Source organism: Drosophila guanche, unplaced genomic scaffold, assembly GCF_900245975.1.
Source record: "Drosophila guanche unplaced genomic scaffold, DGUA_6, whole genome shotgun sequence".
NCBI classification, from domain to species: Eukaryota; Metazoa; Arthropoda; class Insecta; order Diptera; family Drosophilidae; genus Drosophila; species Drosophila guanche.
The window spans coordinates 2,948,885-2,962,941 of NW_022995746.1; the positions used below are offsets into that span (position 1 = coordinate 2,948,885).

The 14,057-nt window shown below is 50.5% G+C and overlaps 5 protein-coding genes across 5 annotated transcripts; 2 read left to right on the top strand and 3 right to left on the bottom strand.

The window, feature by feature from the left end:
• Window positions 1–412: 412 nt before the first annotated feature.
• Window positions 413–1,618, bottom strand: LOC117582434 (trypsin-1). Its single transcript, XM_034270137.1, has 2 exons — window positions 1,086–1,618; window positions 413–1,011 (listed from the first exon to the last, which is right to left on the bottom strand). The coding sequence occupies exons 1-2, from the start codon at window positions 1,352–1,354 to the stop codon at window positions 450–452; spliced, it is 831 nt and encodes a 276-aa protein (XP_034126028.1). The 5' UTR covers window positions 1,355–1,618; the 3' UTR covers window positions 413–449.
• Window positions 1,619–1,726: 108 nt separating this feature from the next.
• On the bottom strand, window positions 1,727–5,960 carry LOC117582429 (leucine--tRNA ligase, cytoplasmic). The gene is made up of 6 exons (XM_034270133.1): window positions 5,806–5,960; window positions 4,802–5,634; window positions 4,172–4,740; window positions 3,653–4,111; window positions 2,337–3,580; window positions 1,727–2,270 (listed from the first exon to the last, which is right to left on the bottom strand). The coding sequence occupies exons 1-6, from the start codon at window positions 5,806–5,808 to the stop codon at window positions 1,833–1,835; spliced, it is 3,546 nt and encodes a 1,181-aa protein (XP_034126024.1). The 5' UTR covers window positions 5,809–5,960; the 3' UTR covers window positions 1,727–1,832.
• Window positions 5,961–6,308: 348 nt separating this feature from the next.
• Window positions 6,309–8,141, top strand: LOC117582433 (coiled-coil domain-containing protein 47). The gene is made up of 3 exons (XM_034270136.1): window positions 6,309–7,298; window positions 7,366–7,713; window positions 7,766–8,141. Exons 1-3 carry the CDS (start codon window positions 6,450–6,452, stop codon window positions 8,003–8,005), a joined length of 1,437 nt encoding a protein of 478 aa, XP_034126027.1. The 5' UTR covers window positions 6,309–6,449; the 3' UTR covers window positions 8,006–8,141.
• An 87-nt stretch (window positions 8,142–8,228) lies between these two features.
• LOC117582430 lies at window positions 8,229–10,503 on the bottom strand. Its single transcript, XM_034270134.1, has 2 exons — window positions 9,250–10,503; window positions 8,229–9,182 (listed from the first exon to the last, which is right to left on the bottom strand). The coding sequence occupies exons 1-2, from the start codon at window positions 10,353–10,355 to the stop codon at window positions 8,318–8,320; spliced, it is 1,971 nt and encodes a 656-aa protein (XP_034126025.1). The 5' UTR covers window positions 10,356–10,503; the 3' UTR covers window positions 8,229–8,317.
• A 639-nt stretch (window positions 10,504–11,142) lies between these two features.
• On the top strand, window positions 11,143–13,332 carry LOC117582431 (myosin-4). The gene has a single exon (XM_034270135.1). It carries the CDS (start codon window positions 11,347–11,349, stop codon window positions 13,240–13,242), a length of 1,896 nt encoding a protein of 631 aa, XP_034126026.1. The 5' UTR covers window positions 11,143–11,346; the 3' UTR covers window positions 13,243–13,332.
• The last annotated feature ends 725 nt before the right edge of the window (window positions 13,333–14,057 follow it).

Sequence of the window (14,057 nt, forward strand, 5' to 3'; positions counted from 1 at the left end):
AAAGGTTAGCCGAGAACTTTACTGTTATTCTGTCTTATTTTAATACTGTTTTTAAAATGTTTTTGCTAGTAATTAAAGCCATATAAATGATATCTTTAGTGTTGATCCTCCGTTTTGGGGACACTTTCAAAGGTGAGCTACTCCCGGGCGGCATGGATCGCCATGGAATTTCCTGTACCATATGAGTGCGGCAAATACTATGAAGACGAAGCACAGGGAGCAGGGAAGCGCTGACATGCGCCGTAAACGGCGTCCCATGTGCCAGCGAAGAGACTGCCGCACCCACCGCGACGACCTCCGCTGCCAGCGAAATGTGCGAATGGGGGGAAGGGAAAGACATTCGCATGTCTGGCAAGTACATTGTGTGCTGGCAACGTGTGCAAGGAAACCTCTCGAAGGAAACGCCCCCTTATTAAATCGAATTCGCTTTATTGAAGAACTTTTTGATGCTAGACGCCGCTGTGCTCCTTCACCCAGTCGCGGGCAACTGCCACGCGGGAGTAAACGCCTGGATAGTCGGGCTTGGCACAACCGTAGCCCCAGCTGACAATGCCCACTAGGACACCCGATTCACTGACCATCGGACCGCCGGAATCGCCCTGGCAGGCATCCTTGCCACCCTCCATGAAACCGGCACAAATCATACGTTCGGTGACGCCACCATACTGCTTGTACTTCTCGCTGCACACCTCCTGGTTGACCAACGGCACCTCCACCTGCCGCAGCCACTCGCGCGACTCCAGTAGGTTCTGGGTGTTTCCCCAGCCACTCACAAAACAGGTCTCCCCGTCCATAAGCTGCTGCTCCGTCTCCGTCTCCGGTAGTTTGATGGCCTTCTTGGTCTCATCGAATTTAATGGGATGTTGCAGCTGCAGCAGCGAGAAGTCATAGTCCACATTCGAGAAGTTGAATTTGGCATGCTGAACGATTTGCTTGACACGGAGTAGCTCTCCACTGCGAGCGAACTCCGAGGTGCCCAAGCGAATCTTCAGACGATCCGCAGTCTTGCCACTGTATCAGAAATAAACCGAGTTAAATCCTGGCAGAAGGGAAGCAAGAGTGGTGTGCTGCCCATCCATACTCACTATGTGCAATGTGCAGCAGTCAATATCCACTCCTCGGATATCAGGGATCCACCACAAATGTGGCTAGAAGTCTGCAGCGACACCTGATGTGGCGCATCAGTGATATTGATGCGATGTCCACCCACAATGCGTCCATCCAAGCGGGGTTGAGTCTTCAAGAGTGTATCCTTCAGGGAACGTTGTCGCATAATCGGTTGGGGTATAAGGCAAACGCCACCAAACACCAAAAGGCTGCACTGCAGCAAGAGAAGCACTCGAAGACTCAACATGTCTGAAACTTTGCTTTGAATTCGTTTCGTTTGAGGCCTTATATATGCTAAGAGCCCTAAGCCTCTTGCCTAAATGATAGCCTCCTACTGTGCCGCTAAGACACCGCTGAGGCGCTTATCTGCCGAATGACCCACAAAAACAGCCACTAGAGAAGGTCAGCTAAAGGGAGGGGTCGAAGGTTTTAATGCCCTTTTATAGCCGTAGATGTTCCACATTTCCACAAAATCATTATACCCCATCGTAAGTCACAGAATGCAACGTTCTGGGGGTTGGCTTATGGGATGTGCTCTCTAGAAATACAAATTTTGTTTTCCTTGGCGGTAGCTCGTAATCGTAAGAGTCAAGCGGCCTGTCTAATTGGGTCAAATGAATTTGGCGGTAAGGTATTAAGTTAGTTCTTTAATAGCCATCAACTTGCTTTAAAAGCTTCAAAAAATTTCCTTTGTGAATAAATTAGTTCAATATAACCTCAACCATCTACTCCACCACATAGATCAGATTGCGACCCACTTCGGTTAGTTTGCCAGCTTGCTCCACGCTCACGCGCTTGGCTGCCACATCAAGGATGAAGTTTCCCTCTTTAAGCAACGTTTTGCCTGTCTTGTAATCCTCAAAGTTCGGTATCTTCCGTGGACCCAGCAGGGTATCATTGAAGTGCCAGATTTTCAGATTAGACAGTTCCGTTTTGAGCCCAATATACTTGGAGATCTTCTCTCTCAGCGATTGTACTGTGTCGCCCTCAGAGATGATGGTGTTGACTTGGAAGAGCGATGAACGTTCAATGGGATTCACCAGCTCAACGCTGACATTGGGTGCCACACTGAAGCTGATGAAAGGCGAGCCAGGGCGCACTTCCTCGCGCGTTTTCTCGGGTGCTGATGGATCATCGGTGTACTTGACTTCCAACGCATCCAGCTACGATAATTTGAAAGCATTAAAGTTGTTGGGAGAATTAAATTAAATTGTAGGACAAAATCTTACATCCAGGGTGTTCTTGAGGTACTCCAGATTGCTGATCAGCACTTGTCGCTCATCGAACTCCAGGTTGACAGCCATGGCCGCCACTCCCTTGCCCGACTCCACCTTCTCGCGTATCATTTGGGCGAACGGCATCACTCGCTTCATGAACTTCTTGAGTTCCGCCTTTTGCTGGAGTGTTGCAGCAATCACCTTGTTGTCAGGCAAGGAGGCATTGAATTTATTGAACAGCTCCCTCATGGTGTCCAGCACACAGCACTGCCAGGGCGGATAGGTTTTGGCCACCCAAATGAGCGCACGATTGGGTTTCGCTGTCTGCGGATCCAGCGTCTTCTCTTTGCCGCCCTTGGCCTTCAGCTGCAGCAGATTCTTCAGGTTAAGACGGAAGGCATGAGCCGCCTCCATGAGGTACTCGGAGCACATAATGTCGAGCTCATTGATGGCCCCCACCTCGGGCCAGAGAGCGTGGACAATCGACTCCTTGTTGCCCAACAGTCCCCAGACGTGTTCCGCCATATGCGGGCAGATGGGAGCCACCAGAAGAGCCTGACGACGTATGAACTCCAGCACCAACTCCACGTGCATGCCCTGAGTGCCGCACAGCTCGCGGTACTTGTCGCGGGCCAGCTGCAACTCATAGAAACCGCTTCGCAGGGCCTCCTTGAACAGCATCTTCCGATAGTTGTCGTCCGTCTGCTGCGTCTTAAGGTTCAGCTCGCTGAGGAATACCTGATCATTGAACGTCCTAGCGGCGCCCGTTCTCAGGGTGCTCTTTGTTTCCAACATCTCCTTGACCCACTCGATGAACGTGTACAAGCGTAGGATGCCCGCATCCGCTGTGCTCTCCACAAAGTTAGCATCCTCAATGCTGTCGCCAGCATCGGCCAGACACAGACGCATGCCATCGGCCGAGAACTTGTCCACGGCATCGGTTAGGGTCAGAAAATTGCCATCCGACTTGGACATCTTGGCAGAGTTGAGCAGCAGATGGCCATTCACACGCATGCCCTTGGGCCACTTTGTGTCATCTTTTGGCCAAATAGCCGCATGATTGTACAGAGTGAAGGTCAGATGATTATTGATGAGATCCTTGCCGGAAACACGCAGATCCATGGGATACCAATACTCGAATTCGCGACGCAGCACAGCCAAATGTTCCAGCTTAATGTTTGACTTCTTTGGTGGCGGTGTCTCCTTGAAGAAGATGTAGTCCCAGATCTCAGTAGTCATGTCAGCAGGTTTTATGCCTAAAAACAAAAATAAATAAATCTTACAAAGGGAATTCCATGAAAATTGGACAGCTCAGTGCGAGGACATACCAAAGGGACCGGGCCTCTCGCCACGCAGGCTGCCACCCTGTATCAGATGCACCACTGTGTAGTATGCCATGTGAATGGTCGAGTCCGACAGTGACTCAATTAGCCACTGCTCATCCCATGGTAGCTTGGTGCCCAGACCGTATGTGCGCGAACAGGCGTACTCGTGCAGCCAGTTTAGGCACGCCTCGAAATTGTTGCGTGCCTCCTCGTGGAAGGTCTCCATATCCTGCAGTATCTTGACTGTTTGCGCCTTCCAAACGGGTTCGCCGTAGTTGATGTACCACTGATTGCACAGCGCAACAACACACTCATCGGCCGAGCGTGACATGATGGTCTTCTCGGGCTCATAGTAGACTTCTGCCTCGTTGGAATCCACCATTTTCTTTTGAAGATTCTTCTTGACATCCTGAACTTTGCTGCCGGCAAACTCCCCAACCAACATGATGCCATCATAGAAGCCTAAAAAGATTACACCAATTTCAAATATGCATCTCTAAGGAGGAGGCGGACTCCACTCACTCTTCAGGTAGCACATTTCCTTGGCTTCGGCCAGCTTCTCCTTGTCGTTTTGCGACTGAATCTTGAGCGTATCGTAGGCATGAACGGCACTGAGATTTCCGAGTGTAGGCACCTCAATGATGGGGAATGGTGCGTAGGGCAGAACCATTTCATCCTTGAGTCCGTACTTCTGGCGGAACGCCTCCTTCTTCTGCAGATCCAACAGGGCAGCGTAATCGTCGGGCGAGTCGGAGGGCACAGAGGTCACCACACCCGTGCCCTTGTCCGCTTTAATGCTCAGCATGGGCAGCGTGTAGATGATCTTATGGGACGTCAATGGAGCCGAGAGGGGAGTACCCAGCAGCTCTTGGCCCGTGAGTTCGGCCAGCACCACAATATTGCCCTCCTCGGCGGTGAATCCCTGATAGGTCATGTTGCGCGCTGCGCGATGCGTGCTGATCCAAACTTCATTCCGCGAGGTCTGCCACGCAATGTACTTTATGTCCGGATGCAGCCAGCAGTTGGTCTGGCCGTACATCGTCTCCGGTCGCAGTGTGGCGGCCACCATGTAAATGGGTTGCTTGATGGCGCTACAAAAGAAACTCCAATTAAATCACAATAAAAGCGGGAAGATTAAGAATCATTTCAAACCTCAACACTTTGGGTGCCTGCAGAACCTTCATTTTGATCAGAGTGTACTCCTGGGGGCCCACACCCTCGCCAGAGGAACGGTCGTGGTCCATGCACGGCTGTCCATCCTTGGGCGAGTAGATGGTGTAGCGCTTGCCGTACATAATCTTACCGCGCTCCTTCAGATGATTGAACTGCCATCGGACGAACGAATCAAAGAAGGGATTGGCATCCGTTGTGATGAAGTTGCGCCGCCAATCAATGTGGGCGCCAATGCTCTTCAGATCCTGAATCGCCAGCGGGGGGAAGTAGTTCAGCCAATGCTGTGGATCGGAAAACTCTTTGATTTCCTCATCCTTGAGACCGAGACTCTGCATGATCTGCCACTGGAACTTGGCACCACCCGTCTTGGCCACAGCCTTGCTCTTCTTGCCCTTCGACTTGTCCTTGGGTATCTCCGACTTGGTCTCCTCAACGGGCGCCTCCTCCACCGCCTCTGGAAATTGGGGTGGATAGCCATATAGTTCCACTTCACGCGTCAATTTGTCGGCACAGGCCTTGATTGGCATTCCAGTGCAATGGAAACCAAAGGGCCACAGGACACGGCGTCCCTTCAGGCGATGATAGCGAACGGCAAACTCCGCCTTGGACAGACTGAATGTATGCCCCAAGTGCAGCCTTCCATTCATATAGGGGAAGGGAAACGTCACGAAGAACTTCTCCGACTGTTGCTTCTTTGGCGTCGCTGGTGCATCAGTCTCATGGACGCGCTCCTTTTCCCAGCGTTCCTGCACTTCACGCTCGATCTTCTGCAGGTATTCCACCTTGAAGGTGCCTTTCCGTTCGATATTCGCCTGGTGCATTAACGGAAATTTGCATTTTTAAACATGTACGTGCATATGTAATGAAGAAGAATTCCGGGAAATATTGCATCAGCCGGCATGCTTTCGTGGCAGTTTGCTGGACTCCAGCACATATAGATAACAAGGGTCTGTGCGTACTGCCCGCCAGCAGGTATTACTCACCATTTCAGATTAGTGCACGTCGCAATTGTTTACAACAATTGTTTAATACAGATTTACGCACTTTACGCAAATATTGCCAGTGCAACGTGTTTACAAAAAGAAAATCGATAGGTCGATAGACGGAATGGCTGTGCTATGGAAAAGCCTGAAAAGGTGGCGCAGGGCTGGTACAACATAAATGAAACATAATGGATGTAAAATGTATGTTTTAAATTTGACATTTCTACAATTTATCACTATTTATATTCCATTACCTGCATTTACACTTCACTATGTTATTAATTCACACACCTTGTGCAAATCATAGAGATGGGTATATCGTATGGATTAATTAGCTAAACAAAATATATGTTGTCTGAATATATATATATCAAACATATTATTTGTCTTTGATTTTTTGGTTTCTCCTTTCAAGATTGTTTTTATATTATACTTCTTAATTAATATTCCAGTCTTTGAACCCTACTTTTTCTCAAGCGATACATCGATTAACGAAAAAAAACCATCGATAGTTGTGCAGCCCTAACCCAAATTTAACCTAGATTATTTTTTTCTTAATTAGGGTGAAAATATAGCACATTTAGAGAAATTGTAACTTAGTTAAGGACAGAAAACGTAACATTAGTGAAGAGTATTTGTTAAGAATGCGACCAGTATTTGCCTTTTTGCTGCTGGCGCTCATCTGTGCGTGCCAGGCGCAGTCGGACTTTGAGGAAGGCGATAATGACAATGATTTTGCCGAATTCGATGATGAGTTCGTTGGATCCAACTATTACACGGAGCCAGCGGCCAAGAATGCAGAGTCCAATTCGGCAGGTGAAGGTGCTGGCGGGGACAGTGGCTCCAGGGAGGAACAAGTGCCGCCACGTAAGCAGCCGCAAGTCGTCGACGACGATGATGATGATGGCCTTGTGGAGGAGGACGACGAGTTTGAGCACTTCCAGGACGAGGAGGAGTTCGAGGGCTATGACGGCGGCGATGCCAAGGACCCGCCAATCGACGAACAGGCCGAGCCCAAACTGAATATACCCAACATCCCGCTGCACTTCCGCACCCACTGGGACTCCTATTGGATGGAGATGCTGATGGTCGCCGGTCTGCTGGCGTACTTTGCCAACTTCTTTGCGGGAAAGGCGAAAAACGCACGACTGGCACAGCTCTGGTTCAGCACGCACAAAGCTCTGTTGGATGAGAACTTTGCCCTGGTGGGAGACGATGGCAAGCCAGAGAATGAGAATCCCGGTCTGATCAAGGAGAGCGAGAGCCTGTACACGCTCTGGTGCTCGGGACGCACATGCTGCGAGGGCATGCTCGTCGAACTGAAGATGATCAAGCGCCAGGACTTGGTGTCCCTTGTGGCAGGACTGATGCGCCCCCAGCTGGATCAGGTTCATATCAAAATCGAACTGACGCGTGGCCTAATGGATTCATTTGTATTTGCAGTCGGCACTAAGAAGACCATCACCAAGGTCTTTAAGGAATATACAGATTTGGTAAGGAACCTCTATAAATACCCAACTTAAATTCGATTCTAAAACCATTTTGCTGGCCATTTTGCAGAGCAAATTCTGTAGTCTAGTCGGGAAGCCGGAGGATCGCTACAATGTGCCCAATGGCTTCGCAGTGCTCTCGGAGGTGCCAGAGGCAACATCTGCCATACTGGAGACACGCATTATTACCGCACTTAAGAAATACCAAAGCTATATCGATTACCTGCACATTTCGGATCAGTTCAGTGGCCCCATCCAGCAGGAGGAGGGCAACACACTGAAGCAGCTGGAGACAAAGCCGGTGCTCCTGGCCGGCTTCAATCTGCCCAAGCATGCTGAAATGGAAACCATTAAGCCGTTGTTATTGTTGATCTTTTACCTAATGGAACGTTTGAAGACTTATCGCATGTCCAAGGAGGTAATCCATCCATAAATACGATGAGTTTTGGGTACTACAAATCTGTTTGCAGGGCAAGTCCAAGTCTGACAAGAATCGTCAGCGCGTTGAGGAGGAGTTCCTGAAGAGCACACACGCTGCACGTGCCGAGGCCGCCGCTCAGCGTCGCGAGGACAAGCGCAAGCAGGAGAAGGAGCGCATTCTGGCCGACGAAGATCCAGAGAAGCAGCGCCGCTGGGAGGCCAAGGAGCAGAAGCGTCAGGCCAAAAAGAATGCACCCAAAATGAAGCGACTGGCCGTCAAGTCATTGTAGATTGTTTTTTTCTACTCGCCATTAGTAGCGCCTCCTCCTTAAAGTACATAGAAGCATTGACCATTTAGTAGTTGTTCCTCAAAGTGCTACAGAGAATAAAGCAATATATTTGTTTCCCGAGGGAGCGCCATAAAAAGCGAATCTTAATTAGATAACTAGCAGTTAAGATAAGCTAAATCTAAGGCATTTTTCCCCCTAGCCCACAAATTGTTCGTAATTTAACTGCATTTTATATGGCAGAACTTGGTCTGGAATTTATGGTTTAACAGAACAATTTGGAATCATGAATCACAGGTCTCTGGTTGGACCCTCCTAGCACTTGACTGGGAAACAATTCTCATTGGATACATAGGCAATGTGATTGCGCAGCGTCTTGATTTGCTTCTGGGCAGCATCGAAGCTGTAGGAGAGTGTGTTGAGTTGTCCCTGCATCTCACGTATGACGGCCTCGCGATCGTTGACCGACAGTGAGGCGGTGGCACGGCACTGGGCCAGCTCCTTCTCGAGGCGATTGATGTGCTCCTGCTGCTGGGATTTAATCAGTTCGGCGCGCTCTTTGGTGCCGGCTATGATCTTGGCGGACTCAGTGCGCAGTGTGTCGAGATCATCCTGGGTGGCCTTCAGCTGCTCACAGAAGAGATCTCGCTGGCGCAGCAGCTCCTCCAGTTCGTTGCGGGCCTGAGTGAGCTCCAGCTGGCACTGGGCTAGTTGTGGGCGCACGTCCACCGAGGTGGGGGAGCTCAGTTGGGCTTTGCAGGACTTGAGCTCCTTGCAGACGACCACCAGCTTGCCCTGCAGCTCGTCCTTCTCCTTGCAGATTTGTGCCAGCTTCAGCTGCTCGTTCTCCAGCAGCTTGGGGAAGTGGAGCAGCTCGTTGAGCTTCTCCTGGAACTTGGCACGGATCTCCTTCACCTCCGTATTGATCTGCTGCTCGATGCGCTTGTTGTTCATGTTGAGCTTATCCAGCGACACGCACTGCTCCTCGACCTTCTGCTGGGCCAGCAAGTACTTGTTGCGGTAGTCCTCCAGCTGCTGCGACTGCTCCTTCATGATGCACTTGAACTCCTGCTGCTCCTCCTTCAGCTCATTGACGCGTGCACGCAGCAGATTCAATTCGGCAGCATCGGCCTCTCCATCGGCGCCTTTCGATGGACCGCTGCCACAAATGCCCTTCATTCTGGGGAGGAGTTGGAATTGGATTGGAATTGACAGAAGAAGAAACATTTCCCTGGGCATTCCCTTACCTTTTCTGCATCTCCTTCATCTGGCAATCCTTACGCTGGAACTCGGTCAGCAGTCGCGTGTAGTTATCCTTCATTTTTTCGTACTTTTCCGCCTTGGTGTTGCGCTTGCCGCCGCAGATGACCAGTGGATCGGGTTCCTCCGGGCAGGGCGGGCGTGCCGGGCATGGGCGGGAGCAGGGCTCCTCATCCTCACTCTGATCATCGCAAGCATCCTGCCCCTCGCGCTGGCTCACTTCGTGCAGCAACTTCTTCACCGCACACTGCATTTTCACAATGCGATGCTTCAGCCTGTCCATGGACGCTGTGTGTGAGGGCGCCGATGAGTTCTGCGTACATGGGGCGTGGCCCTGCGAGCGCTTGGCCGAACGACAGGGCGGTGTAGCGGGGCACACGCTGCTGCTGCTCTCCGGGCAGGGAGACTTCGCGCCACAGGGCCCGGGACTGCAGACGGGCGGCTTCTTCTTGCAGGCCATTATGGCAGCGGCAATCTCCTGCATCATTCGCTTATCCTCCGGACAGGCGCCCTTCATCTTCTGCATGGCCTTCTGCAGGGCACAGATCAGTCTCTCATCCATCGCTCCACCGCCACCGCCACCGTCATGACTGGCACAAGAGCTGGCATCGTCGCTGCAGGGCTCTGCCGAGCTATCCCGAACCCCGTTGCATGTGCCCATGTTGCACATGTAGGGCGAAAGCTGATCCTCATCCACGGTGGTGGTCAGATTCACCTCTTGGTAGTGCCGATGCGAGCCAAAGTTCTGCAGCTCGATGGCACGCCGCATCATGGTGTGGAGTTTGATGTTCTCCTGCTCCATGCACACGCGCAGGCGCTTGATCTCGCGCATATCGTTGCGGCTCTGGCAGGGCTTGGAGCACATGTCCATCACATTGCCCTTGATGTCCTGGATGATCTTGTTCTGGCAGTCGATCTCCTTGATCAGTGCCAGATACTCCATGTACATGCGCTTCTGCTCCGGATCGTCGGAGGACTCACCCAGGCGCGAGAACAAATCATCCTCGATGCCCTCCTCCATTATGTGCTCCTCCATGAACTTTTGCTCCTCCTCGTACTCCCCACCCTCTTCGGTACCCTCTGTATCCGCCATCCTTACGCTATTCTATTCCAACTTCGTACAATTTCCAAATATTTTTTTTATACGTTTTTTGAACTTTTATTCTCCCCTCTGTGTGCCCACTAAAAATTTGAAAAATTAACTAAAAAATTTGTGTCAGCTAAGCTGTTGTGCTATTCCTAAACGTATTAAATAAACTGAGGCACTAGCCGTATCATCTGAATGGGAATATGATAGCACACAGAATATGGCCTGCTGTGATTCGGAAAAAGTGTATAAATCGAAACGAAGGGAGTGAGTGAGGCAAAACTAAAATGTTTGCCCCTTGGACAGTACTTCAGACTTATCAAATCAAAGCACAGATGCTTCAGCCTAAGGCCTCGATATCTAGCGGCTCGTTTAATTCATTTAAAAATGATTTCCAAATGGACCAAAGCCCCCACTCGTAGCCAACGGCGGGTGCGCTAACAGCACTGTAGACGGGTGCACTAACAGCAGTAGAGTAACACAAGTAGCTAAGTAACTAGCTAACGGCACTGTAGAGGGTGCACAACAGCACTGCAGACGTGTGCCCGAACAGCACAGTTACGCTACAGTCTGTTGTCGGGGAGCGGAAACCGACTGTTAACCAGGGCTGTTAACAGTGCTGCCAGCCGGCCAGCGCTGCTCATCTGAACACTAACATTTTGATGAAAAATTGCATCAAAAATATTAAAATCAGCAAAAAATAATATGGAAATTTCTTAAAATTGCACTCAAGTTTTTCGTAGCAACAAATCCCAGTAGTCCTGGCCTGAAAATCTCCTTGAAAGTCAGTACTTTTCGAATCGTCTGGAGAATAACTTCATTAATTAATTAATTTTAGTAAACGAATGTGATAATATTGTTGTAAAAATTTTCTGTTGGCACAAAACAGCTTTAAAATTTCACAAGTGCGAATTCAATTGGATCAGATCAATCGCTAAATTTTAGTAACCCACAAAAGCCACCACTTTGACTGTCTGAAGAGGCAGCCTTGGAGCAGATGAACAAAAAATCAATGGAGGCGACTGGCAACGACTCGGAGCTGGCTAAGAGTGAGGAGCTGCCGCGGAAGGATAACGAGCATCATGGCGATGGGCAAGGAGACGTAGAACTGGCTCTCAACGAGGTGGATGAGACCGATCCCAAGCTCGACGATGAGCAAGAGTACGAGTGTGAGGGAAGGCATCGCATACCCAAGCTGGGAAAGAAGAGATCCGCCTCCTATCGCCCTGGTGAACGTGCGCGGGATGCTCGTCTGCAGAAGCCACAAAACTCGGACGAGATTGGGGCGAAGCTGAAGGAGGAGCTGTGCAAGTACAAGCAGGAGCTGCAGGAGTACAACGAGACGACCAAGGATCTGGAGGAGAAGTACATGAAGATCAACTACCAGCTGAGCGGACTGCAGCAGCAGCACGACCAGTTTGTGGCCACGCGTGGCAGCAGCTCCGACCAGGAGGACGAGGAGGAGGAGATGGACGGCGTGGCTGATGTCTACAACTACAAGTCCTCGACCAGCATTGCCTCCAATGTGTCCCTGGAGCAGAGCAGCAGCAAGATCTTTCGCAGCAGCAGCAGCTTCATGACTGTCCTGGAGGCGCCCAACTCCTATGAGGATCTGCACCAGAAGAAGCAGAAGCTGTACCCCAGGGAGAAGCACTCCCCGTCGAAGAAGATGAGTCTGTCCGATCAGGTGAGCGGCGAGTACAGCAGCCACATTGTGGAGACGCTGGCAAGTCGCCAGGCCAGGCGTCGCCAGCGTTCGATAAGGGAGCAGGACGAGGACGAGGACGAGGACGATGACGATCTGGAGGATCAAGAGAACCAGCCCGCTTCGATCAAGGATGTCTACAAGGTGCTCAAAGACGTGATGAATACCTCTCAGGATCATCACAAGTACAAGCAGGAGCGGGGGCATCCAAGGGAGCGCGAAGGCAGCTCCACGCGTGAGCTCTACACGACCATCAACAGCCTGAAGACCGAGCAGGGACAATATCGCAACATCATACGACAGCAAAAGGATCGACTGTCCGACTACCATTCGAGGTGTGTCAAGGCGCAGGAGATCATGAAGACGCAGAAGCACGAGATCGACAAGCTGCACGTCAACAACAAGCAGCTGGAGTCGAGCATCTACCACGACATCGACTCACTCCGCTCGAAGATCGATGTGAAGCTGAAGCACATCTCGCACCTGCCGCAGCTGATGCGGGAGGAGCACAGCAAGTACGAGAAGGCCGTGCGGGAGAACTGCAAGCTGGTGGACAAGCTGCGAGTGCTGCACCAGGAGGCCAATCAGCTGAAGCTGAAGATCGACGAGCTGGGGCGCCGCAAGCTGGTGACCATCAACCGCCTGAAGGCTGCCGAGCGTGACCTGAAGATCTTCAAGAACTACAATGCAGCCCTCAAGACGGAGAAGCGACGCCTGTCCGAGGAGCTGAGCAGCGTCAAGCAGCAGCTGGAGTCGCTGCAGTCGGCCAGCAAGCGGCAAATGTGCCGCCATCGAGAGCAGAGCGAGAAGCAGCGCCGCGAGCTGCAGAAGCGCATCTTCGACCTCGAGCTGAAGCTCAGCCGCAGCCAGAATTCCACCTCGAGCTTGATCCAAGAGCGCGACAGTCTCATTGCCGAGCTGCAGGCCCAGCTGCACACGTTGGTGCACAACTTTGAGGTCTCCCAGAAACACATTCGCGTGCTGCGACGACACATCTACTCCATGACATCGGGTGGCACCAGCAGCGGCATAAGCGGCAGTGGAGGAATTGGTGGCCCCGCCAGTGCCGGCATTGGCTCGGTTCGGCCCAACGAGTCTTCGGGCATTGGTCGGGCCAATCAAAGTTCCCAGGGATCCAGCGCCGGACGCAGTAATCCACGCATGATGCTAATGAAGGCCAAGACCTAAGCAACTTGAAGATATGGCTCACACCCTCTAGAGGAAATGGAGACCGAGGGCTTGCGATGCATATAATCAAGTTGTTTGGGTCTTACACTTGTCCGGTTGCAGTATGTTGCTGTATTCTTTGATTAAAATTGATAAGTAATATATTTTTCATTAGAAAAAAAAAAGAAATAATGTGTGATTATAAAGGAAAGTAATGTTTTATAATAAAAAGACTAAGAAGAAAGGTAAGAAATTATTTCAAATTAAGGCGCTTATTGCTGTGCTCAAATTTGAAACGACGCAATGAGTCGGGAGAGCGTCTGACAGGAGAGCATTTCCCTGAGCGTTTCGACACAGGAGAGAATGTCCGTGACAGGAGAGAATTTCCCTGATCATCAACAACGCGCGCAGCTAGCTATATTTTGAATTGCAGACTTGCTAAGCTTTTTTAGGGACCCGAAAATGTCCAACTATCTAACTTGTAGAGACAGATGAAAGAGATAAGAGCTCATTCAACTCAAAATAGTGTGTTTATAAAGGAAACTAATGTTTTTTAATATAAGGGAAAGAAATTCTTAGATCGAAGCGCAAAAATGATGCACCTGAGCTGTGTGATCTCATGCCATGACCAACAAGTGCCAATCAAATTGGACCACAACTAAATAAACAATACAATAATTCCATTTCCATGGAATACACAAAATGTTTTTACATATAAACAACATTTCCACAGCCACTTTGTGTGCAAAAAGTGTTGGCGAGAGATTAGGCAGAGGATGGACCAGGCGATGACAGCCGAAAGAGCAGCCGAAGGCTAAAAATATAACACGAAAACA

Coding starts and splice junctions, on each gene's coding strand:
- LOC117582429 (XM_034270133.1), bottom strand. Junction 3,581..3,652: donor CGAGAGGCCCGGTCCCTTTG/GTATGTCCTCGC, acceptor TTTTGTTTTTAG/GCATAAAACCTGCTGACATG. Junction 2,271..2,336: donor ACCTCAAGAACACCCTGGAT/GTAAGATTTTGT, acceptor AAATTATCGTAG/CTGGATGCGTTGGAAGTCAA.
- LOC117582430 (XM_034270134.1), bottom strand. CDS start 10,355: ATGGCGGATACAGAGGGTACCGAAGAGGGTGGGGAGTACGAGGAGGAG. Junction 9,183..9,249: donor ATGAAGGAGATGCAGAAAAG/GTAAGGGAATGC, acceptor ACTCCTCCCCAG/AATGAAGGGCATTTGTGGCA.
- LOC117582431 (XM_034270135.1), top strand. CDS start 11,347: ATGAACAAAAAATCAATGGAGGCGACTGGCAACGACTCGGAGCTGGCT.
- LOC117582434 (XM_034270137.1), bottom strand. CDS start 1,354: ATGTTGAGTCTTCGAGTGCTTCTCTTGCTGCAGTGCAGCCTTTTGGTG. Junction 1,012..1,085: donor ACTGCTGCACATTGCACATA/GTGAGTATGGAT, acceptor TTTCTGATACAG/TGGCAAGACTGCGGATCGTC.
- LOC117582433 (XM_034270136.1), top strand. CDS start 6,450: ATGCGACCAGTATTTGCCTTTTTGCTGCTGGCGCTCATCTGTGCGTGC. Junction 7,299..7,365: donor TTAAGGAATATACAGATTTG/GTAAGGAACCTC, acceptor GCCATTTTGCAG/AGCAAATTCTGTAGTCTAGT. Junction 7,714..7,765: donor CTTATCGCATGTCCAAGGAG/GTAATCCATCCA, acceptor ATCTGTTTGCAG/GGCAAGTCCAAGTCTGACAA.